The sequence below is a fragment of the Salmo salar genome, chromosome ssa03, assembly GCF_905237065.1.
Source record: "Salmo salar chromosome ssa03, Ssal_v3.1, whole genome shotgun sequence".
NCBI lineage: Eukaryota > Metazoa > Chordata > Actinopteri > Salmoniformes > Salmonidae > Salmo > Salmo salar.
The window spans coordinates 26,773,715-26,800,407 of record NC_059444.1 but is presented as its reverse complement, the minus strand read 5'-3'; the positions used below and the strand labels follow the sequence as shown (position 1 = coordinate 26,800,407).

Below are 26,693 nucleotides of genomic sequence, written 5' to 3'. Positions count from 1 at the left end.
CGATAAATTGAACGTACCACCCAATCAAAAAAAATAAAAAATTAATAATAATAAAAAATACATTTTTTTCCCCCCCTTCTAAAAAAACAATAGTGAGATATATATATATATATATATACATACATACATACATACATACATACATACATACATACATACATACATACATACATACATACATACATACACACACACACACACACACACACACACACACACACACATACATACATACCCATATACACACACACATACATCCATCCATACACATTTGTACATATACATACATACATACATACACGTGCACATATATACACACACACGTGCATACCTACCTACACACACCCATGCGCAAGTATATACACGCATACCCACATACGTACACACGTGCATACACACACACACATACACTTACGCACATACACCCAAAAATATATACTTATAGAAATAAATATTAAATTTTTTTATATATATATATAAATATTTAATTTTTTTATATATATATATAAATATTTAATTTTTATATATATATACACACACACACACACATCTACATACACACCCCAGAATAGTAATCTACACTAACTTAAAATATACACATACCTAATACTAAAAAGCTAAGAGAAAATAATAATAAAGTACACATAGTAATTACATGTACGCACACCTACACAGACACAAGCCCCACGGAGGTCTGGTGGAATCTAATCGTGAGAGCGGGCCATGCTATGACAAAGGCAGAACAGCACAAAACATCAACTTGCTATCCAGGTGTCTGCGTCTGCCCCTTCCCAGCCATCACCCCCAGACCCCCGCAAGCAATAACTAACTGGTATGGTAATAGGAATAATGTAATAATTGAAAAATAAATAACGAAACAAAACAAAAATGGGGGAACATAAGTATATCCATCCGAAAGTGTCAATGATCAGACCTGGAAGGCCTCCCAAACAGGCACCACCACGAACCCAGTCGGAATTAAAGTGAAACTGACGTTAAATGAGAGCTCTAACCGCCCTCCATTGGTCAGCTCAGCGTGTTACATGTTCGGCAGGCCCTGTCGAGACCGTTTAGTACAATTTCACCCGTTATGGTATGGTATAGTATGGGTTCGAGTCCATGAGCAGACCCTGACACACAATGACAAGGCACTCTAACCTGTACGGGGGATTGGTGTATATTCCCGGATAAACTTCTCTGCGTCCAAAATCGAGGAGAGCCAAATCTTCTCTCCGGAAGGCGGGGTAATTCTTAGTCTTGCAGGGAAGAGCAAGGCTGGGCGAAGATGGAGTTTGTAGAGTTTGATCATGACATCTCTGTAGCCGGCGCGGTGCTTTGCCACATCGGGCGCATAATCCTCGTAGACACGGAAGGGGTGCCCTTTATGTAACAGTTTGCCCCTCATTCGAGCCTCGCGCAGGATAAGATCCTTGGTCTTGAAACTGTGACAGCAGATGATTACTGGGCGAGGACGTTGGCCCGGTCGAGGCACTGGGACAAGGGCGCGATGTGCACGGTCCAGTTGGGGATCTGAAGCCAAAACATCCGATCCCATTGCATCCTTCAATAGCTTGGCGAAGAAGTCGGTGGGGCGAGAGCCAGCCTCTATCCCCTCTGCCAGCCCAACAACGCGAAGGTTGTGACGTCTGGATCGACCCTCCAGGTCGACCACTTTCACAGAAAGCCTCTGCACACTATCCTGCAATGACGTGCATAGCTTCTCCAACTCGTCGATCCTACCAGCGTTGAATTCAGAGGCTTTCTCAAGGTCCACAATACTCTGGCCCTGCGAGGCAACCGTTCGAATGGTGCTCTCAATTTTAGTGTCCAGTTCAGCAATAGTAGCCTTAAGATCCTCAGCTATAGCAACACGTAGTTCTCCCAAAGCCCGGGTAAGTTCTGTAAGTGTCACGTTGTTACCTGTGCCTTCCGCCATGTCTGTCTCGTTGTTTGGCGGGGAGTAGGCCTCCGAAGTGGATTTATTGTCCTTTGGTCGCTTATTACTCGGCATTTTCACATAGAAAGTTACAATATTGTATTAGAAAGAAACGTTTGTTGTAAAAAGTGCTATAAAGTAGGTTAAGTTAGATTATTTCGCAAAAAAGTTGCAGGAGCCTCTCACACACAGCCGTTCACTCCAACATGCTAGCTCCGCCCCTCTCACCACTTTATTTTAAGAATGTGAAATGTCAGAATAATAGTAGAGAGTGATTTATTTCAACTTTTATTTCTTTCATCACATTCCCAGTGGGTCAGAAGTTTACATACACTCAATTAGTATTTGGCAGCATTGCCTTTAAATGGTTTAACTTGGGTCAAATATTTCGGGTAGCCTTCCACAAGCTTCCCACAATACTTTGGGTGAATTTTGGCTCATTCCTCTTAACAGAGCTGGTGTAACTGAGTCAGGTTTGTAGGCCTCCTTGCTCGCACATGCTTTTTCAGTTCTGCCCACACATTTTCTATAGGCTTGAGGTCAGGGCTTTGTGATGGCCACTCCAATACCTTGACATTGTTGTCCTTAAGCCATCTTGCTGCAACTTTGGAAGTATGCTTGGGGTCATTGTCCGTTTGGAAGACCCATTTGCGATAACTTCCTGACTGATGTCTTGAGATGTTGCTTCAATATAGCCACATAATTTCCCCTTCCTCATGATGCCGTCTATTTTGTGAAGTGCACCAGTCCCTCCTGCAGCAAAGCACCCCCACAACATGATGCTGCCACCCCCGTGCTTCACGGTTGGGATGGTGTTCTTTGGCTTGCAAACCTCCCCCTTTTTCCTTCAAACATAACGAAAGTCATTATGGCCTAACAGTTCTATTTTTGTTTTACCAGACCAGAGGACATTTCTCCAAAAAGTACGATCTTTGTCCCCATGTGCAGTTGCAAACCGTAGTCTGGCTTTTTTTATGGCGGTTTTGGAGCAGTGGCTTCATCCTTGCTGAGCGGCCTTTCAGTTGATGTCGATATAGGACTCGTTTTACGGTAGTTCTAAATACTTTTGTATCTGTTTCCTCCAGCATCTTCACAAGGTACTTTGCTGTTGTTCTGGGATTGATTTGCACTTTTCGCACTAAAGTACGTTCATCTCTAGGAGACAGAACGTGTCTCCTTCCTGAGTGGTATGACAGCTGCGTGGTCCCATGGTGTTTATACTTGCATACTATTGTTTGTACAGATGAACGCGGTACCTTCAGGCATTTTGAAATTGCTCCCAAGGATAAACCAGACTTGTGGAGTTCTACAATTATTTTCCTGAGGTCTTGGCTGATTTCTTTTGATTTTCCCATGATGTCAAGCAAAGAGGCACTGTGTTTGAAGGTAGGCCTTGAAATTCATCCACAGGTACACCTCCAATTGACTCAAATGATGTCAATTAGCCTATCAGAAGCTTCGATAGCCATGACATCATTTTCTGGAATTTCCAAGCTGTTTAAAGGCACAGTCAACTTAGTGTATGTAAATTTCTGACCCACTGGAATTGTGATACAGTTGAACTAATCTGTCTGTAAACAATTGTTGGAAAAATGACTTGTGTCATGCACAAAGTAGATGTCCTAACCGACTTGCCAAAACTATAGTTTGTTAACAAGAACTTTGTGGAGTGGTTGTAAAACGAGTTTTAATGACTCCAACCTAAGTGTATGTAAACTTCCAACTTCAACTGTATATATTGTAGACTGTGGCATGGGAAAAGGGGGGATATGGTTGACATGCAAAGGGAAATGTAAGGGTTTGGTTAAGGTTAGGGTTAACCTGTCAATGGGATGCTGGTAAGAAAAGTCCCCTTAATCTCTACCCAGTGGCATATGTATGGTCCAATTTTAATTTTCTATTGAAAATCTACTGTTTTTGCAATGCAGATGAACGATGTACACACTGACACCCAGTGGTAAGACCTAGCGGCTGCCTGTTGCCATGTCCTATAGTTTCTAGGCTACAATCTCCTTCAAAAACTATAGCAGGTATTGTAACCTATTAATAGTGTATTTGAGATTTGTTTTAAATAATGACTTAGTCTTTGTCTTCTTCTGACGTTAGTCCAACACCCATCAATGTCCTGATTCATGTATAATGCTGCAGGATATTAGCAGTGCTCAGTAGATGTCCCTGTTCTCTTGAAATCAGTCAGCACATGAGTTTCATCTCTGTGCTGATAAAAGTCCTAGCTATTCATTTATGTTTGCCACCACCACAACTGGCCAGTTCAACATCATTATCTAACTGTTGAGATTCATATAATCATATATTAATAGTCAATGAACACTGATTCCACACCCTAAACTGAATTATTATGAGTGATTCTATTTCTATGGGTTTAACACTCTGATAGAGTTTACACACAGAAAACCTTATGTTATTTTTGATTAGCCTACCTAAAGATACCAATACTATAAGCAATACGGACATATCAAGCAGGGTTATAATTATAATCGATTTAACGTTGAAACCAATATAAAAGCAGATATCATTTATATTTTTGAATTACATAATGTCATGGCATTTTCGTCATTAACCCCCCCCCAACCCCCAACCATTCTATCTATCTCTCTATCTCTCTGCTGTGAGAGAGGGAAGAGAGGAGATCATCAGAAAATAAACCAGGAGTGATTCTGGCAGCGGTAGTGGCGCTCTCTCTCTTCTTCCCACGTACCTCTTTAGCCGACCACCACAAATACACACAGGGACAATAATTAATCTCTGCTTGCAACCACAACACCACACCACACTATCTACCGGACTCTCGCTTCAGTGCTGCTACTTTTCGTTGAAATCCGCTCTGGATTAGCGAGGGACAGCACAATATCCGGGGGCTACCACGACTCGTTCTTCTCCCCTCATAATCTGAATGACGGGCGGACGGTTCGATTTTGACGATGGTGGCACATATTGCGGTGGCTGGGAGGATGGAAAAGCCCATGGGCATGGCGTCTGTACCGGGCCCAAGGGCCAAGGCGAATACTCCGGGTCCTGGAACAATGGTTTTGAGGTAGTGGGGGTGTACACCTGGCCCAGTGGAAACGTGTATCAGGGTTACTGGGCACAGGGGAAACGACACGGATTCGGTGTGGAATCGAAGGGAAGATGGATTTATCGTGGTGAATGGACTCATGGATTTAAAGGTCGATACGGGGTTCGGCAAAGTCTCCACACGCCTGCCAGATACGATGGGACATGGAGTAACGGTCTACAAGATGGATATGGAGTTGAAACGTATGGTGATGGAGGTAAGCGTGCCAGTAACCGTTTGTGGTTAGTAGGCTACATGTAAGGCAGTCTCACTTGTTACAGTGTAGCAGGGGGCACATGTTTCCACAAGTGTTTCGTTGTATATTTATAGTACAGTTGTAGTATAAGAGTTTACTATTTCCATTAATTGCAAAAGATTAGAGTAGAGAAGCCTGCCTTAACTATAGCCAGTGCCACACCACTGAACTCTATTGATATAGGACTGTACTGTTCAGTCAGCGCTGAGCTCTTCCATAACCTAACGTTGAAGGCATACTCCCATAGAGGTCATGGCTAAAAATAGAAATATCACTCAGACACACTTGACTTTACCCAGGACAGATCTATAGACAACTATTGATCTTTGTTCATTTGTTGCACTATGGAATTTAGTGTACAGTAGTTTCTATAGAAAGTCGTTTTAGAGTTGGTTGTTGTTTTCAAAGATTGTGTTGGAGGCGCAGGTGGTCATGAAGTTGTAATGTCAGGCAACCTGGTCTTAGAGCATTTCATATTATTCTGTACTTAAATCCGAGACACCCCATTTCGTATGATATGTTACGAATTACAATTTGTATTAAATGTTTTGATTTGCAAAACATACAATATGTTACGAATTTGCAAAATTCATTATTATGTTATAAATTTGCTAAATGTATACGTCATGAATTCAAGCTCGGTGGCTAACGTTAGCAAGCTGGCTAACTCTAGCTAGGCTAGGGGTTAGGGGTTAGGGTTAAGGTCAAGTTTAGGATTTAAGTTAAAGCGTTAGGGTTAGAGTAGGATTAGCTAAAAGGGTTAAGGTTATGGGAAGGATTAGCTACATGCTAAGTAGTTGCGAAGTAGCTAAAAAGTAGTAAATTGCTAATTAGCAAAGATTGTCCGTGATGAGATTTGAACTTGTTCACATTATACGGCCACCCATCCACCCCAAACAACCAATCACCTTACTAAGTAACCATACCAAACGTACATTATCATACTAATTTGATTGCGTTCTGGATTTACATTTACTATGTTAAGTCTAGTCTTTGAGACCAGGCTGTGCCAGGGCACACAAGCATAGACATACACACACACACTTGCATAAATTATATCTATTCCAGAGAGAAAAATCTACTTTTTGCTGAGTCATAGCATCGATTGATAGGGTTTTATATATTGATTACAGGTGAGAGCAATAATGGATTGTAGGAAAGTCAATAGACATTAGTAGATAATTAAACACACCACAATATCTTACTTCACGCAATGTGATAGTCAATAGATATGATGGCATAATACACAAATAACAACATAATAATTAGATTTTCAGAAGATAATGTGGACATTGACTGCAGTCTGAGGGCTGGAATTGCAGAAGATAAAGTGAGCATTGCCTGAGGGCCAGATCCAACAAAATCTGAGCAAACGGTATTAGCCGGTTCCCCCTGAGCAAGCATGGCTTCGAGTGCTTTCTTTTGTGCTTGGGGTCGTCTAGCACTCTCATATCACTCACTGGTTCAATTTATAAAGCAAAAAAACACCGTTTGTGAATCTGACAATCTGAAGCAGTGAAAGGTTTGCCTGACGACTCAAACTGAATTATTTAGCTGCTCTATCCTTTGCTACATGCTGTACTTCATTGCGGAGAAAACTAACGTTTGTGGGCGTGGCGTAGCGTTTGGCAGGAGCAAAGAGTTAAGGTAGGCAGGCAAGTAAAAGGTACCCGAGTCATAATAGGATCAGTCAGTTTAGGAATCAGTGGGACAGTGTCACTCAACAAAATATAAATACTCGTCACTGACATGAAGCCTTTCAAAAGTGCCCTAATCTATCCTCCTAATGTGTTAAGATTGATTTTGTTCAGTAACTTAATTGTGTTTAGGCTGATTTATTTCACATAGTAAGACAGATGGAGTTATGTTTGGCTTGACCGACAAACTTCCCAATGTCTCATGTTACTTACCTCTTTAAAATAGCACATTCTTCTCTTTGGAAGCAATAATGATGGACAGAGTGGCATATCGAATTGAGTGCACACCAGAATGCAGTATGTATTTAGAAATGTAGACCCCCTGTAGCTGCTGAAATGGTGGGAAGGCTTGTGATGTGTGGTTTCTTGGCATTTTGCGCTTCCCCCTTCAAACACATATCTGAATGACAAAAACACAGTTGGAGTGTCAACTGACGTTGTGATGATGTAAGGTCAGTCAGTGTTACTGTGGGGTTCAACATTACTGTTAGAGTGTGGCAGGATTGTTTTCTTTTAGAATTAACTTCCACCTTTTCGTTGTTTGAAATGAGTGACTTTTGCCAAACAGCAGGCTTTCCAATGGATCTTGTGTGCAGGAAGCATAAGGAAAGCCAAATTAACCCCTATGCCCTATGCACTTGTGGAGATCTGAGAGAATTTGAAAGGTGTAAGCATTATGATAATAGCTCTAACTTGCCCTCTGATGGGCTAGGTGGAAGTTTCACTATATTGCTTATACCAATCAAAGTGTATCAGATCTCCACAAGTGCATAGGGTATAGGGTCTAGTGGTTAATTTGGGATTAGGCCGTAGAATGAGTGGCCATAGCCTACAGTTCCCAGGCCCTCCTTCATGCCACAGCCTGTTTCAGGACAGGTTGTTACTGGGTGGGAGCTCATCTTTGAAAAGTAGGCTAACAGATTTGGACCACTGCACTTGTTGTAACCTCACTAGGCCCTATCTAATCATAGATAAGGATACTCCATAGTAATGCCTTCATCCTTGCCAGGGCCGGTTTCAGGCATAAGCGACATAAGCAGTCGCTTAGGGCCTCCGGCCGCTAGGGGGCCAACGACCACAAAAATTAAATGTCCCCCTTCATTTTGTTAGTCATTCTCACTCAATTATCATATTAACATACCATAACCCACTGGCAAAAACTGTTTGAATCAATATTATTTCCACATCATTTCAACCCCAAAAATCTATGTGATGATGTTGAATCAATGTGGAAAACTGTTTGTATTTGCAAAAAGTCATCAACATAAGGGCATTTCATATTTTTTTCACCCAAATTTTACCCTAAATCCAATGACATGGTGACATTTGTTGTTGATTACACATTGAATTCACATTAGTTGACAACTCAACAAATGTAAATTAAAAACTAGACGTTGAACTGATGTCTATGCCCAGTGGGAAGTCATGTCAAATGTGTAAAATTGCATGAAATTAGCTTTAAAATGGCAAAATCGTAATTCCCAACCAAACCTCACTTAGGGCCCCCAAAAGGCCCTGATCCTTGCCAACTTTCCAAAACCTAAACAAACATTGTAGCACATGTCTTTACAATGAGAAGAGAAGGCCACTAACTTTAATTATGTACCAGTGGTAGCCTATGCTTTTCTAGTATGTCTACTGCCATAAAGACTGCCTGGTTTGGCATAACGCCAAGAGTATATGAATAGCAAATGATGAAGTGATAGTAAATCACGATAGAAACAAATACTGAAATGTGAATCTCGTCATGGACGTGGTATCTTGAATGTGGTTTGAAATACATACAGGTCTGTCTGACTGACAGCAGAATCACAGTACATGGGTGAGATTAGGTATTGTATATGATTTCAATCCATTCAATGAAAAGTTTCCAATATAATAAGGATATTAAGTACTTTTAAAGATGTTTCCACTTCAATTGCTTGGATTGACATTGGGCTAGTGTAAAGAGATTCCAATCAACTGTAATATTCAAATGTTGTACCCCAAATGGTTATTTTGTGATCATGACAAAAATGTGCGTTCAGGATTTTCTTAACCTTTGTATTAATTTTTGCAACTTCTTGTTGTCCTAACAGGTACGTACCAGGGGCAGTGGACAGGAGGAATGCGACACGGATATGGTGTGCGGCAAAGTGTACCTTACGGGATGGCTACGGTTATTCGCTCGCCTCTTCGGACCTCGCTGGCCTCGCTCCGCAGCGAACAGAGCAACGGCACCGTCCTCCATGCCAACCTCGACCTGTCAGACAGCCTTTCCGGCACCAGAGGAGGCTTTGTTCTCAACTTCCACAGCGAAGGCGAAGGTGAGAAGAAAAAGGGCCTGTTCCGTAGAGGATCCCTGTTCGGCAGCCTCAGAAACCTCAGAAAGTCAGACTCCAGGTCGTCCATATCAAGCAAACGCAGCTCTGCCCGCAGTGATGCCGCCAGCTCCATCAGCCGAATCAGCTCCAGCGATGCCAATTCCACCATCAGCTTTGGAGATGGAGTTGATGAGTACATGCCCCTGGAGGACCATGTAGACGCCACCACCACAGAGTCCTACATGGGGGAGTGGAAGAACGACAAGCGGAACGGCTTTGGTGTCAGCGAGCGCACCAACGGGATGAAGTATGAGGGAGAGTGGATGAACAACAAACGCCATGGCTACGGATGCACAATGTTCCCAGACGGCACCAAAGAAGAGGGGAAATATAAAAACAATGTGTTGGCGCGAGGCATCAAGAAACAGCTCATTCCTCTCAAAAACACCAAAACTAAACAGAAAGTGGATCGGGCTGTGGAAGGAGCCATACGGGCAGCAGCTATTGCCAAAACAAAAGTAGAAATAGCCACTTCAAGGTAATCATTTTCTCAATGTGCATGCTTGCGTCTGAAATGACACCCTATTTCCTATGCAGTGGACTACTTTTGACCAGAGCTTTAAGGGCCCTGTTCAAAAGTAGTGCACTATTTCCGGAATAGGGTGCCGTTTCGGACGCAGGCCATGTTGTGGTGTTGGTGTTGGTGGTGATGGTTCCTACTGCTGCGTGGGCTTCCAGGTCAGCTCTGCTGATTGGGTTAGGTTGAATGGCTGACAGGTTGGAATTCTCAACTAGGGTCAGGTTTTTATTGGTGTCACCTTATCCTACCTCTCTCCAACATTTTCCAACTTTCTCCAACGCTCTCTCCGTCTTTCACTTTCTCTCTCACACACACGCGCACGCACGCACGCACACACACACACACACACAGACAGTGAAACATGTTTTGCACATACATGTGACACACGTAACACATGTTACAGACTTAAAGTTCAGATGATGAACTTCAGCACATGGTCAATTCAGACAGTGGCCCAATGACACAATGGAACAATCTGATACACACTGTAGTGATCCAAATAGTGAGGATCAAATCAAGACAAATCATAGTACAACCATATTGCTCACATCATTGTGAGGGTGTGACCCTGCGACACATGCAATTGTGAATATTGGCAGGTGAGAGACTGTCAACAATTGCAAGAGTTCTATAAAGAATGAGGTTATTAATCAGTGTTCATAGTTGATTGAGGCGCATGCTCTCGTTTAAACATATTCAAGACATAAACCTCAGAGATAGCTCAGTCTTAAAAAAGATCTCTCAGACCAGAATACTGACTGTGTATTATAAGCATGGAAATCTGGCTCGTCTGAAATACATTTGATTGCGATCAGGTGGAACACCGAAACCATACACAGCTGCTTGTTGGACGAAGTCGAGCTCTTTGCTGGAAAACTACATAGAAAATATTTTTCTCCTCGTCTTAGGCCCACATTCTGTGCCTACTGCCTTTTCAAAAGCAAGGGGTGACAATGAGTAATTTGCCAGGGCATGGAATAGCAAGGAGAAAGCTGTTGAACTTTTGAAGTGGTAGTTCTCTTAGACACCCACATCAACTTGAGCCAGCCAAGTAATATCTCTGGTTCATGTTAGAACATGTGAGATAGCTAATATGAAGTACAAAGCCATGGTCTATGAAGTCCTTATGACATGGGTTGGACTTGGAATTATTCCAAATAAAGTTAAAGTTGAATCAGAAACAAAGACTCAGAGAGAAAGAAATTCCAACCATATTGTTAGTAGCCTATCACTTCTTTCAACGCTTCATTAAACAATAATATTCATTAAACTGCACTATTGTCCTTTGAATGCAATGCACGGACATATACTACCATGTGAAACACCCACCCCCTATCTGTTTACAGTATAAAAATAGTCCCTTCATTGCCGTATCATGCCCACCCATCCCCCTTTCCTTGTAATCTTCTTGGATGAGAATCCATCATTAGCATGTTCTTTATCCAGATTTTCTGGCATCTGTATACATTTTAATGAGGGCTCTCATATCTAGGCTCACCATCACAGGAACTCCTCCTGTCATGAAATAGAAATATGTCCCTGCAGCGGCAGAATGTCTAAAATGAATGTCTCTGCCTTTGAAGACCGTTATGCGGCTGAGTTGATAAGTGTGGTAAGAGCTTTGGAACGTGCGGACCGGGTTCGGCTTGCGTCACTCTTCCCGTCATCTGGGTGGAAGCCCAGGGGAGCGAATGAGAGAGGGAGGGGGAGAGAGAGAGGGAGGGAGAGACGAAAGGAGGGCAAGCAGTTCCCAGACCAGACCGGACGGCGTGTGCTAGCTCTGCTCTCCTCACATTTAAAGCCAGCAGTCTCTAGTGTGTCAGTCAGCACTGAGCTCTGACTAAATAAGGCAAGGCAGGACTTGGCTTATCAACACCTGACAGGAATACAGCGTAGCAGCAGCTGAGCTGATACTGTAGCCCCTCTCTGTCCCACCATCCACTATCATCTGGTGGATTACTCAGTCAGTCTATCTGGCTGGGAATAGGTGTTGGGTAGGTGGTTTATTGCTCATCTTCCCTCCGAGCTCTCCTAGACTTGCTAACGAGCTCCCAGTAAAGCTTCTTAAACTTGGTTCAAGTCGCCTTTTTCTACTGTGCCCTCGCTCACTCTCTTTTCTCCCCGAGCCATGTGATTTGGTGTAGCCTATGGCCCCAGGTTTGAATGCTTTATGGAAGCCTACTTGAATATAAGTACAACATGTTGTACTCCTCATTGTACGGTACTGTAGCTATGTAAGCCCATGGGCGGGTTAGTGCACGATGACTCAATCAAATATTTGTCAAATTCTCTCTATAACAGATTAATGGCATGATTCATTCAACAGCACATCTGCACTATATGCATATGGAGTTCACATGGTTCACAGTGATTCACTGACTGCGAAACTGTCAGATGTCTACATGAGACAAAGCCAATTGCACATAATAAAGACTTTCCTCAATACACAATGTAAGCTTCTGTAGTCATGTGCCCTCTAAAGTTGTTAAAATGCAACTGCATAGTCAGTAGTTGGGAAAAAAGAGAACGTCCACACTTCGATTAAGGTTGACAAAGCATACGTTTTATTCAATTGTAGACAAGGACCACATTTTTTGCCCTTGTCAGCTTAATTGGTTTCAAACACTCATTTTTATCCACCTTCATTTGAAAAGTTAAGACTTTCTCAAAGTTGTTGAAAGGATACATTCAGTTCAAGAGACACCATGTAAATCTTCCTGTACTCCTCTGTATTCAGAGGCCCTGAATGACACTCACACAGACAGTTGTAAAACCAACTACCTCTTATTGAACTGTTTATAAAGAAACACTATTGAATGAATCTTGTACCATTGAAATATTGTACATCTTGACAAGTATAAAGAAGTATATCATGGTATTCTGTATGTTAATGCATGTAAATTGTTTGTTTTGGAAACAATTTTACTTGAGCGAAAGGAAGTAAATGCAACACAAATATCTAACTTGAAAAAAAGTTTCATCAGAAATGACAAAAATGATGGTTGTGATGAATGACACAATGCCTTCTATTGAATATCACACAGTGGATATGCATTTTACTGCTAAGAACATGAGACTGCACGATAACCATACTATTTAATTATTTAATTCTCTACTTCTAATGTTATTTCATGTTGGAAAAACCTTTGGCTCCAACAGTATTTATTGGGAACACTGTAGCGCCACTGAGCTCTCCAGTCTCAACCGTATAAGACACTAAGGACAGTGTCTATCTGGAAGTGTCTATCTGTAGTGCTTATTTGCTCTCCTAGACCTGGCTTCAAGTAGTATTTGAAATATTTTGTATAATTTAACTGTGTCTGATTGGGCTTGTCTGGAGAAATAAAACCAATGGAACGGTCTCAAAAGTGCAAACTCTGTCGCTCTTGGACTCTCAAACAACATGCTCAAACATATGCTAAAAGTATTTAAAAGTAAACAAATTGTATTTGAACCCAGGTATGTACCCTTCCAAGTCTAACCAGCTCTAATTCTGCTTTGCCTTCATCCAGAACGGCTCACGCCAGGACTAAAGGTGATGCTGCTGACCAGGCCGGTCAGTCAGCCAGTCAGGACTCAGACATCGCCAGGGCAGTGGCCAGGGAACTGTCTCCCAACTTCCATCAGCCAGGTAAACCAACGTACCCAACCTGCCCAATCAGACCCCAGCATCTATTTATCTCACAGCCCCTTGTTATCGCCTTTGTCCAATGCCTTTTGTGTCTGGGTTGTGTGTTTTTCTTTATTTTCCGTCTGGGGCAGATGTATATGCAAATGTTCCAAATGTAAATGAAAATCTGTTTAGGGAGGAATATAATTAGCATAATTTACATTGGGGTCTTTTTCATCCTCAGAAAAATACAAGGTCAGTGTTTTTTGGGATAACAAGTGTCACATATTTATGAGTACAATATTTTATATTACAGTGAACATGTTTCTGTGGCATCGATGTACAGTCAGGTCCATAATTATTGTCACCCTTGAGCAAAAAAGACTGTAAAAAAGACTGTATTAAATAAATAATACAAATACTGAACTATGATGTACTGTATAAGAAAAAGGGAAACTTTATTATTTTATACTCATACAATTACTCAGAGAAAGAGATTGTGTTTCTAAAGTCATTTTTTAAAATCTACAAAAGATAGGGTTAACAATGATTGGCATGTCTGTTTTCAATACTCCAGCACCCTCCCCCTGCGAGGATAACAACACTGAGCCTTTCTCTAAATCTTAGATCTTAGACCATTTCTCCATACATAATCTTTCCAGATCCTTGATACCCACAAATCCACCACTGGTGTGTGTATGTCATCTGACCATAGCACCGCCTGGAGTTAAACTGCACGGCACTTGTATTGGAACTGGTGCAATGCTCAGATGACATTAAAATAGAGCTCTTTGGCCACACTTACCAGTGGTGTGTTTGGTGTTGAAAAACAGAAGCATATGCAGTAAAGTACCTTATACCTACGGTAAAATATGGTGGTAGATCTTTGATGTTATTGGGCTATTTTGCTGCCTCTGGTGTCGGGACCCATGTTAAGGTCAACGGGGTCATGAACTCTACCAAGTACAAGGAAATTTTAACCAAAAACCTGGTTGCCTCTGCCAGGAGGCTGAAACTTGGCCACAAGTGGTACTTCCAGCAAGACAATAACCCCAAGCACAAATCAAAATTGTTAACTGACCACAAAATCAACATTTTGCATCTCAGTCTCCGGACTTGAACCCCATTGAAACCCTGTGGTTTGAAATGAAGAGGGCAGTCCATAAGAGCAGATGAAGAATGTCAAGGATCTGGAAAGATTCTGTATGGAGGAATGGTCTAAGATCCCTTCCAATGTGTTCTCCAATCTCATAAAACATTTTAGAAAAAGGCTCAGTGTCGCTATCCTCACAAGGGGAAGGTATTGAAAACAGGGATGCCAATCATTTTGACCCCTATCTTTTAAAGATTTTTTAAATTACTTGTTAAACAAAATCTATTTCTCTGAGCAATTGTAAAATAAAATAATATAATTTCTAAATGTTCATATTCATCAAGGGTGCCAATCATTTTGGATCTGGCTGAATGTCTACGTTGTACGGCACAGCATATTCTTGTACAAATTAAAATTATTTTTTCAGCTTTTGTCAGCTTGCTTAGTTTTGTAAGAGGGTGGTTCTTCAGTGTGATCAGAGACTGTAGTGTTCGTGTTACGGTCTCATGCACGTTTAACTCCTGTATGCATGTAGGTCTGTGGTCTTATGTCATCGTTGGGCATTCCTCTTTTTACCACATGGTCTTGCTCAGGTCTGGACCATATAGGCTCTTTAAACCTTATACACTTGACCTGACGCCAGGATAGTGTATATCACCGACTATTAATAATCATGTTCCATAACCAGCCAGCTTGCAAGCTCACAGTTTACTATAGCATACTACAGTACTTACTATAGAATTCTGTAGTAAACTGTACTATACTGTTGAATACTATACTACACACTGTAGTATCCCTCGATCATGTGTAATATTTAGTATAGAATTTTGTAGTATACTGTAGAATACTATAGTAAATACTACAGTATTATTCCCCTCAGAAAAACTGTAGTAAATACTAAAGAAATATCAGCAAAAGCACTACACAGTTTTTTTTACTGTAGTAAATAGTACAGTATTTCCTTTGCATATACCCTGCCCTTTCCCCTCCCCCATATCCCAATTTGTGCCACCCATAAGTGAGAAACTTACATGCCAAGTATACACCACATGGTGTGTTCCCTATGGTTATAGAAAACTCTCCGTTCAGACTCTAGTCCTACCCACCTACAACATTTGCTCCTTTAGTATTTCTCCAGTAGGTTTCCTTCTATGTCAAAGATGATCAAACAAAAACACTTTAGTAAATACAGTAATGTCCCCCAAAACACTACAGTAAATACTAAAGTATACTACAGTCCACAAGAACACTACAGTAAATACAGTCCACAAAAACACAACAGTAAAAACTACAGTATATTACAGTCCGCAAAAACACTACAGAAATTACAATATTATATACTGCTATTTTTTTACTACAGTATTTATACTATAGTATTCTGTAAACACTACAGTGACTACTACAGTAAAGCCAGCAAAAAACACTACAGTGAATACTATAGCATTCCTACTATAGTATTTTTTCATGTGCGCTGTTCTCTTTTATTTAAATCATTTCTGATTACTGTTTGTTAATGCCATATAAATGTCTTATTAACAATGATTTATCTTTGTGATTTGATTGGCTTTTCACGAACAACTGCTGAGGTTGTAGAGATTTAGTAAGGGATCATAGCACTTTGATGCTATTAATAGTATAATAAATATTATGAACCATGATTCCATTTGATAACACTGCTTGCATCAGAAAGGTATCAACTTTGTTGGCTTGCAAACTCCACTTGTGTCAGCTGTGTGACAGTGTTGGCCTCATCAGTGGTCAGGAGAATGTCGAGAATCCTTCCAACCTTTAATAATAAACCAACTGGGGCAGCTTTGAAACGTCATTAACCTCTGCGGGATCGGTGTCCCCCCCGTGGGACGGTTGAGCTAACGTAGGCTAATGTGATTAGCACGAGGTTGTAAGTAACAAAAACATTTCCTAGGACATAGACATATCTGATATGGGCAGAAAGCTTAAATTGTTGTTAATGTAACTGCACTGTCCAATTTACTGTAGCTATTACAGTGAAAGAATACCATGCTATTGTTTGAGGAGAGTGCACAATCATGAACTTGACAATGTATTAATAAACTAATTAGGCACATTTGGACAGTCTTGATGCAACATTTTGAACAGATATGCAATGGTTCAATGGATCTGTACTTTGCACATACACTGCTGCCATCTAGTGGCCAAAATCTAAATTGCGCCTGGGCTGGAATAATACATTATGGCCTTTCCCTTGCATTTCAAAGATGATGATACAAACAAAACACAACAAAACGCATGTTTTTTTCTTTGTATTATCTTTTACCAGATCTAATGTGTTATATTCTCCTACATTAATTTAACATTTCCACAAACTCCAAAGTGTATCCTTTCAAATGGTATCAAGAATATGCATATCCTTGCTTCAGGCCCAGAGCTACAGACAGTTAGATTTGGGTATGTCATTCTAGGCGGAAATTGAATAAAAGGGTCAGATCCTTATTAAGGAACAAATACTCCATATGTTAAATCATGGACGCAGAAAAGGCATCCTCACCATGATATAACTCACAATGAATAAATGTGAATTTATGATTTACCAAAAGCAACACAAAATAATATTTAGGTGTATGTTTATAACCGAATCTGAAATTGGGATTCAGCCATAAGTGCTAGTTGAGGGGGGAAAAAACGAATTTGTGTTGATTGTGATATAAACACATGGCATTAATTCAAACATTGTGATATATTAGATCACTGTTTACATGGACTTAGTATAGCTAAAGACTGTATGATAATAATGTCCTTCCATTTTCTAGGCCCTGATTATATAAAGCAGAGGTTCAATGAACCTATTGAACCTATTGTCCAAGAGGAGAAGAAAGAAAAGTCCCCCTCAAGTAGCCCTCATTTCTACCGTAAAGGCACAACCCCAGACCACTCTCCCACTGCGACTCCACAGCCCTCTCCCCCACCAACACCCCCACCAGCGCCAGCCCCAGAGCCCAAGAAGAGCTTCTTCAGCAAGATCACCCCCAAGCCAGGGAAAGAGAACAAAACCCCTTCAGCAGAGAGCCAGGCCCCGGTCATCACAAAGGCAGTGTCTAAGACATCGTTGCAACAGGAAGTAAGACAAGAAGTGCCTCCTCAACCGAAAACTTTCAAGATGGCGGAGTCGGTCCCCGTCAGCCCTGGCAATGGACAGCTGCACACTGACACTGAGTACCACGGCTACTACATGAAGGCAGACGTGAAGATCCCCCCAGATGAACCTGAGGGAGTAGAGGAGGAGCATGTTACCCCGTCCACCTTCGCCCAGATGTCATTGCCCGCAAAACCTATGGCGCAATACAGGACACCCACCCCAAAACCTGGAGCGCCAAAGTCAGCAGCCAAAGGAAGCAAACCTGAGCTAACACTTAAGAAACAAGATTCGTATAAGCCAAAAAGCCTAGCAGAAACTAGGAAACAAGCCAGCTTGGAGATCACCACGGATTTCGTAGAGGAAGAGTCAGTAAGTAACTCATACTGTATGATGATGAAAATGGGAAAACTGAAGCAAAGAGAAAGAAAGGTGTCATTTCAGAACAACGTATGAAACATCAAAGGTAGTCTCATATTTTCTGTGATAATGCCTAGCTAACTTTCAAATGCTGTTATTGAAATGTTCTCCTGAAGCTTTGTCTTTCCTACTTCACAGGGTCCTAACTCAATACTGGTTGCCCTTGTAATGCTGTTGAATATTGGTCTAGCAATAATTTTTGTCCATTTTTTAACCTGACGGAATCTGGACTGAGGTAAGAGTCAGCTTAATAACATCTATTCAGATGTTATGAATTGTAGAGCATTGTGATACAGTAGTTTTTTTCCCATTACATTTTAAAGTGTAAATTGCAAGTTTTACATGATATATTATGATACAGATAAGCCTGAATGTGATTCAACATAACTATTAACCCTCTAACTGTTTTGACCCTTCAGTGAACTCATCAAAACTAGTGGCATAGGTCCCTAACTCTCTGCATTTGCGTCAACGGCCTTTAAAAATGGCGCCGGTCAAGCACAGGCAAAGGAGGACTGTAAATAGAGTAAAACATTGGAGAAAGATGAGACCAGGACCATTCGGCCCAGACGCTGCCCAGTTTCGCTGGCGATGATTTGTGACTCGCTTTGGTTCTGTGAAAGCTGAAGCAAGCAGTCGTTGGGAAAGCAACAAAAAAACAATCTGCTGATCCAAGCTGTTACCAATCAAGTGCGTTGCCACTTCATATTCCCTGACAGGGGGGATGTGGAGGGGGGTGGGTGGGGGGGATTTGTTCAGAGATGCACTTTTAGTTGACAGAAGCTAACAGCTGCCTTACTATTTTACCATCTGACGTTTTACTGGGGAGATGCAGTGCACAAGGCTGCCAGAGGAATGTGTTTCGGCAGACTTTGCTGCATTGGGAGTGCGTCTTGGTGTGTCTCAGTGTTCACTATACTATTCACTTGGTCAATAAGAAATCATACATGTTTCGAAGTGGCACTCACCAGTCTTATTCCATTCCCCACTGCTAAAGCCTTGTCTAACTTCTCATGTTAGGACATACTTGTGCATGGGGCTGTTTCAAGTGCATTTGTTTTATGTATTAGTTAGTAACTGTTAGGTTTTCATCATTTTTTTCCCTTTGTCTGTTTATCCTTAGTTATTACAAATTATTAAGATAAGATAGTATTTATTTAAGTCTAGTCCATGTATTTCTCAAACTTTTTGAAGATCCTTCAAATTAAAATGAATTTCCATAAAGCCTATGTTACACAAAGCAGTTCAGTTGAAAGAAATTGCAACATTTAATTCCAGTTATTGTGAGGACATATTTCAAAATAGTCCAATTTGAGAGTAATTTATATGCAATTGAAGTATCTTAGCAGTATACAGGCACAGATGTTTTTGACTAACCAGCTATGGGGCGGCAGGGTAGCCTAGTGGTTAGAGGGTTGGGCTAGTAACCGAAAGATTGCAAGTTTGAATCCCCGAGCTGACAAGGTACAAATCTGTCATTCTGCCCCTGAACAAGGCAGTTAACCCACTGTTCCTAGGCCGTCAATGAAAATAAGAATTTGTTCTTAACTGACTTGCCTGGTTAAATAAAGGTGAAATAAATAAAAATATTGGCTAGAGGCTGGCTACATATAACACGAACTTATGAGATGACATAGTTAACCAACACTGTGATAAAAAATAGTAATTTAGAGCTAAATTTGGGATATTGAATCACTTTCTGACTGATTCAATAAAACACATTTATCTATCTATCTATCTCTCTCTCTCTCTCTCTCTCTCTCTCTCTCTCTCTCTCTCTCTCTCTCTCTCTCTCTATATATATATATATATATATATATATATATATATATACAGCCAGTGATAAAGTTTGTTAACATGGCTAGTCATTCACACAGTGTACTTTATGCACACTGACCCTACAGTATATTGCACCAAATTGGTTGCTTGTAATTTGATTGATTTTAAGGCAAAGGACTGTAGTTTTGGGAGTGGTTTGCACTTGCAGATAGATTTTGCCAGTTTTTCTTGTGCAATCAAGGATCAATGTGCAAACATTTTTTAGTCTAAAGTGTTTTGTGAAATAAAGGCATAATGGTTAATTTTCAAATGGAAGCATATGACTTTCCAATTTCTTCTTTTCCCTATTTTGTAGGAAATATGGCGTCCAACATTGATTTATTGCCACTTGAATATAACATATACAGTTGATTGGCACATGAAGAGAATACATAAGAATAAAGTGATTTGTTTGGTTTGATTTTAATTAGAAAATATGCAGTTGCATCTTGTAGAATAATGTTGAGGAATTGTTCGATTTTTTGCATGTGTTGGTTGGTTGATGCATGTCAAATTGTTTCCTTAATAGTTTGGCGTCTTTAATTTGGCCAAGCCAACACCACAACTAGCCTACCAACACTGGACCTCATACTTACTAACTCGCATGGTTGTGAAAGCAGCCCAATGCTCGAAAACCTACTCCGCAATAACACCTTGTTATGTGTGTTGAATGCATTCAGGTAGAGTAAATGGTTGGCTAAATGTCATAACATTACCATGACGTTCCAGTTTACTTTGGATAAGACAGTAGTGAGAGGGGTCATTGTCTTAAATATGTGAAAGTCTAATTACTGTATTCAGTGTCATCAATATATTATTTTATTTTTGTTGTGACTAGTTAGCTAAGCATGCATATTCGGTTTTATTTTTTGAATAATATGTTCTGTTTGCTCAGTTAAAATAGAATGAAATGTATTATATTTATAAAACTGTACATTTTGGTAAACTGTTTGATAGGTGTAGGAGATGCATTTTCACTGGTTATGGTAACATTTCCATTGCAACAATGCTGAGAGTATGGTATGAGGAGGATGTGAAGGACGCATCAGTTGGATTTCAGGGCAGTAACATTGAGATGTTTTACAGAGGTTTGGTCAGACAGACTGCCACAGAGAGTATGTGAGATTGGAAGAAGAAAGCATCAGAAGGGGAAATGGCTCCAGATATGTTTATTACTACTTTTCTGAATGTAAAGTAATAAAGAACATTTAGAGCACAGAGTTAAAGGGCAATTCCGCCACTTTTCCACCTCATATTCATGATCTCTTGCACCATACCACCCACTGGGCACAGATGTCAAGTCAACGTCTTTTCCACTTTGGTTCAACGTAATTTCATTGAAATGACATGGAAACAACATTGATTCAACCACTGTGTACCCAGTGGGCAGTGTCTACATATATGAAAACGGTGTGTTTCTATGATCCGTGGTTAAAAAGAGGAAATACCTAAAAAGAAAATGCTTCTCTGTGACATCACAGGGTAGGACTAAAAGTAAGAAATACTGTGATTTTCAAAACTTGCAACAAGTTTGTAGCCAGAGGGAGGGTATTTTCTTGCTCCCAACGTCAACACAAATCTCATAGTGTTTGAAAATCACTGTTTTTAAAATGTCTTAACTTTTGATGTCATCAGGTGGAACTTTAACCTTCATATTTTTTTCTACTAAATATAGAAATGTGCCGTTTTCACATCTGTAGACACTGGTATTGTGCTGGAGATAATGAAAATGAGCTTGAAAAGTGGGTGGAGTTCCCCTTTAATGAACACAGGCAAAGTTCAAAGTTGAAAGAACCACGATGAATGATCAATCATTTATTTTTCTGGTCTAAACTGTATTTGCACACAGCTATGTATAAGGCTATTTTCTACTAATTGTACCTGATGCTACATACATTTTTGTTGCCCAAAATTCTGAGCTGTTATTACTGTTTAAAGGCAAAGTAACAGTCTATTTATGTATGATTGTATTTTTCTAAAATGTTCTAAACTATATTTTGGAAAACTAGCCTGTAAACTTTTGGAAAATGTAACTTACAATTTGATAGATATTTTTAATTAGTGATTTATAATATCAATTCAATATTTATGAACTGCTGCCAGGCTTACAAAGAATATAACTGAATACAAAATAAACAATATTAAGCTATATTGGACAACTTGTTTTGATATTTATGATCTTCTGACCACAATGACTTTAATGGATTTTGGGGCAGTTGTCTCTGTCCAATTTTGTGTGTGATCTTGTGTGAGTGGGGGCCAGGTTTTTTCTGTCCTTTATCAGAAGTCGGATCAGTGAAGGTAAGGAGGTTATCTGAAAAGAGACACATCAGATTTTACCATAGATCTACAGGTGTTAATATTCAAACGGCAATGATATTCCAGTCAGTTGTTGACGTTGTATGTTTTATAGTTCTCACTCCAACACCCTGACATAACACTTTGAATTGTCTCTTGTTTTCACTCAAGCATACTGATGTAATACTTCAAATGATTAAACTTGTTATTAACACTGGTGGTCATAGGAAATGGGTAATTCCCCTTTGCTTAAATTGATTTGCCATAGCAGCAGGCATACTATTTAAATTAAGAGCAGTCTAACCTCCCTGAGTGTGAAAATTGGCCCTTGTCTGAGGGATTTCTGCAGTTATCCTGAGACTAAAATAGTGTACAACAGCTGCTGCTGGTAGAGTGTCACATTTGAAAGCCCTAGAAGAGGTTGTGGATTTCTTTCTGTATGTACTCTGCTCACATCGCAGTGTGTATGAGTGAATGGAAGGAACGTCACTGACAAACTGTTTTTGTTCCATTCTATTTGTGTTTCCAGACAACCTCTGTAAGGGACAGTGGTTCAGAGGAAATGGCCCCAAATAATGAATGTATTGGAGCCACGGCAACTCATACTGTTCCTCTAGGGGAGAGAGCCTACCGAGAGTCCATAAGCTTTGAAGCACTACAACGTTTCCCACTTAAGAATAGTATTCTATTTTCAAATTTTTTTCAATTATGTCTCCAATTCTCTCAACAGTTATTACGCCATTACTCCAAGCATAAGCCTGGACTGGTAGACCATACTGATATCACAACAGGAGTATTATTAAAAATACATTTGTGCATACACTAACCACAAGGAACACGTTAGAATCTGGAAACTGGAAACTGGAAAAAACACGTAGGATTCTAGCTGATTCTGGCATTGCATCAATTAACTTGTGCCAGAAACAGAATTGCATATTGCACTTACACTTTGTTGGAAGGAGACCTGTTTCAGACAATAAATCCTATGCAGGTGTTGTATTTTTCCCAAATGCACTTCCAACCAACAATCTCTTAATGAATCTACTCTATAGTACTGCGCTCATCGGATATTTGGCCTCGACTGAGGTCTCGTAATGTATAGTCGTAAACGTATAGTCCGTGCGCAATTTCAGATATATTTTTGTGGGAATAGACAAGAATAAACAGCGTTGGTTAGAGGTGTATTGCTGGCATGTGAATGGGAGACCCTGTCAAATCCCAATCATCTCCAACTATACACACACTCATATTTCAAGTTAATATATACCTTAAAATCATATTAAAAGTAAATAAATGAATATCAACACACACATTTCACATGTATTCATTAGTTGAAGGTGCTCGTAAAAAGTTGCATCTACTATGCCCTGGTCAAAAGGGCAACCGTTACACCTGTAATATATGTATTACAGGTGTAATAGAGCTAAATTGAAGGGGTCAGCGCTCTGAGGTCGTCCCGTCCGCCCAGTGGCACCTGCTCTTCCCCGTCAGCAGCGCAACATTGCACCCACCCAACGGCTGCCTGCGGGCTGTTTGCTGCCACTTCAAACCCAGCTAGACTGTCAAGTTCCTCACAGCCAAGGCCCACATATATAGACCACCTTGTTGGATTGCCACAACCAAGTACGTCATTCAGTAACATATGTTTTCACCTGGCAGGCAAGGGCTCTAGCATTGCAATTAAGTAAACACAGGATGAATATCATTATCATTGTTCCTAACAAGAGGAAGGAGCTGCAGCTACTGCTTAATTCAAATCATGTCATACGACAAGAGCAGAGATATGTTACATCAAAAAGGTCCCAGACAATAGTGTGTCCTGGAGTTTTTTATATCTGAATATTGTTCCATCCTTTCATGTTCGGTTAGAGCAGCGCATACAGAAATCAGATCTGTATCAGGTCAGTTCCTCAATGAATGACAACACTCAGCAGCTGATAATGTCCATCCCCATGAGTCACAGCGGAGGACCAAAATGGTCGGCTGGCGGGCTTGGGTGGGGAGTTTGGGAGGAGGTAGTGTCTCAGGGCTTTCCTTTCTGGCTGATCCTCACAGGCTGAAAATACAGTGCCTTCAGAAAGTATTCACATCCCTTGACTTTTTCCACATATTTTTTTAATGGCTACCTCATCTCTGTACCCCACACATACAATTATCTGTAGGGTCCCTCAGTCGAGCAGTGAATTTCAAACACAGATTCAACCACAAAGACCAGGGAGGTTTTCCAAAGAAGGGCACCTATTGGTAGATGGGTGAAAATAAAAAAAAGCAGACATAGAGTATTACTTTAAGCATGGTGAAGTTATAAATTACACTTTGGATGGTGAATCAATACACCCAGCACTACAAAGATACAGGTGTCCTTCCTAACTCAGTTTTCGGAGAGGAAGGAAACCGCTCAGGGATTTCGACATGAGGCCAATGGTGACTTTCAAACAGTTACAGAGTTGAATGGCTGTGATAGGAGAAAACTGAGTATGAATCAACAACTTTGTAGTTACTCCACAATACTAACCTAATTGACAGAGTGAAAAGAAGGACACCTGTACAGAATACAAATATTCCAAAACATGCATCCTGTTTGCAACAAGGCAGTAAAGCAATACTGCAAAAAATGTGGCAAAGCAATTCACTTTTTATAAAGTGTTATGTTTGGGGCAAATCTAATACAACACATTACTGAACACTACACTCCATATGTTCAAGCATAGTGGTGGCTGCATCATGTTATGGGTATGCTTTTAATCTTTAAGGACTGGGGAGTTTTTCAGGATAAAAAAGAAATGGAATGGAGCAAAGTACATGCAAAATCCTAGAGGGAAACCTGGTTCAGTCTGCTTTCCACCAGACACTGGGAGATGAATTCACATTTCAGCATGACAATAACCTAAAACACAAGGCCAACTATATACTGGAGTTGCTTACTAAGACAACATTGAATGTTCCTGAGTGGCTTAGTTACAATTCTGACTTAAATCGGTTAGAAAATCTCTGGCAAGACTTGAAAATGTCTGTTTAGCAAATCAACAGCCAACTTGACAGAGCTCGAAGAATAAAAAAATAAAAAATTTGCAAATATCGTACAATTCAGGTGTGCAAAGCTTAGAGACTTACCCAAAAAGACTCACAGCCGTAATCGCTGCCAAAGGTGATTCTAAAATGTATTGACTCAGGGTCGAGAATATTTACGTAAATTAGACATTTCTGTATTTCATTTTCAATAAATTTGCTAAAATTTCTAAAAACATGTTTTCACTTTGTCATTATGGGGTATTGTGTGTAGATGGGTGAGAAAAAAAGGGGTGTGAATACTTTCTGAAGGCACTGTATGTCCACGATTTGTCCAAACAGTAAAAGGCCATTTTTTTATTAACAAGATGACATTTCCTGAATGACTAATTCCATAGCTACATAGTCCCATAAGATTATTTGTTATTTGTTTCATGACTATGGGATACCACGCTGGCTTGTTTCTCTTTTCACTCCTTTTACTGGACTTACAGTGCACCCTAGTGGATTTAGTCATCACAAACATTAGTGACTCAATATCCTGACACAAGTATATGACGTTTGTTGGCATGTTAGGTTAGATTTGCCAAATTAGAAACTTTGAAAACTTGAGTTACTTTGTCTTAGTTATGTCTGATCAGGAATAGCATACATTGTAATGAAGTAGTATTTAAAAAGCTTAGCTGGATGCAAACTTAACTATACCTATTTTACACTACTCTAACAAAATGATGAGAATGTTTACATTTACATTTTTAGTCATTTAGCAGATGCTCTTATCCAGAGCGACTTACAGTAGTGAATGCATCCATTTCCTTTCATGCATTTTTTTTTTTGTAGTGGCCCCCCGTGGGAATCGAACCCACAACCCTGGCGTTGCACACACCATGCTGGCATTGCAAACACCATGCTCCCCCCCCCCCCCCTGTATAAAATAAATAACACAAATACTGAGCTATATTGTATGCACATTTTTATTTAATTATGATATTTTATGGGGTTATTTTCTGCATATGCATCTATGTTTTGAGCCAAAACCCACCACTGGTATGCATGGCCAAAGAGCTCTATTTTCATGTCATCCATTCATGGCCAAAGAGCTCTATTTTCATGTCATCCTCTATTTTCATGTCATCCAATGTAAACACCTGTAGTATGCTAAATGGCATTTGCACTTGGATTAAAACCAGTGCTATCATCAGATGACTTGAAACACAGTGGTGGGTTTTGCGTCGAAAGAAAGATGCATATGCAGAAAATAACCCAATACCTACTGTAAAATATGGTGACGGGTCTTTAATGTTATAGGGCTATTTTGCTTCCACTGGTCCTGGGACCCTTGTTATTAAAGGTCAACGGTAGGGATGCACGATATATCGGTGAATATATCGGAATCGGACAATATTAGCTAAAAATGGCAACATCGACATCGACCCTATGTCTAGTTTAACGCTGATGTGCAAAACCGTAACTTATTTTGTAAAT

General features: G+C 40.3%; 1 protein-coding gene across 2 annotated transcripts; it reads left to right on the top strand.

Moving 5' to 3' along the window:
• Positions 1–4,564: 4,564 nt before the first annotated feature.
• Positions 4,565–18,819, top strand: LOC106599321 (junctophilin-1). 2 transcript variants are annotated; one of them, XM_014190491.2, is made up of 6 exons: positions 4,565–5,229; positions 9,044–9,806; positions 13,361–13,479; positions 17,341–18,035; positions 18,222–18,318; positions 18,503–18,818. In XM_014190491.2, the coding sequence occupies exons 1-5, from the start codon at positions 4,851–4,853 to the stop codon at positions 18,300–18,302; spliced, it is 2,037 nt and encodes a 678-aa protein (XP_014045966.1). In that variant the 5' UTR covers positions 4,565–4,850; the 3' UTR covers positions 18,303–18,318; positions 18,503–18,818. The 2 variants fall into 2 exon arrangements, with proteins under 2 accessions (XP_014045966.1, XP_014045965.1); XM_014190490.2 differs by having other exon boundaries at positions 17,341–18,129; positions 18,222–18,819.
• Positions 18,820–26,693: the final 7,874 nt, after the last annotated feature.

Excerpts from the sequence above, each read along its gene's own strand:
- LOC106599321 (XM_014190490.2), top strand. The coding sequence starts at position 4,851 with ATGACGGGCGGACGGTTCGATTTTGACGATGGTGGCACATATTGCGGT. Across the intron at positions 9,807-13,360 it reads GTAGAAATAGCCACTTCAAG|AACGGCTCACGCCAGGACTA; the intron begins GTAATCATTTTC and ends GCCTTCATCCAG. Across the intron at positions 13,480-17,340 it reads TCCCAACTTCCATCAGCCAG|GCCCTGATTATATAAAGCAG; the intron begins GTAAACCAACGT and ends TCCATTTTCTAG.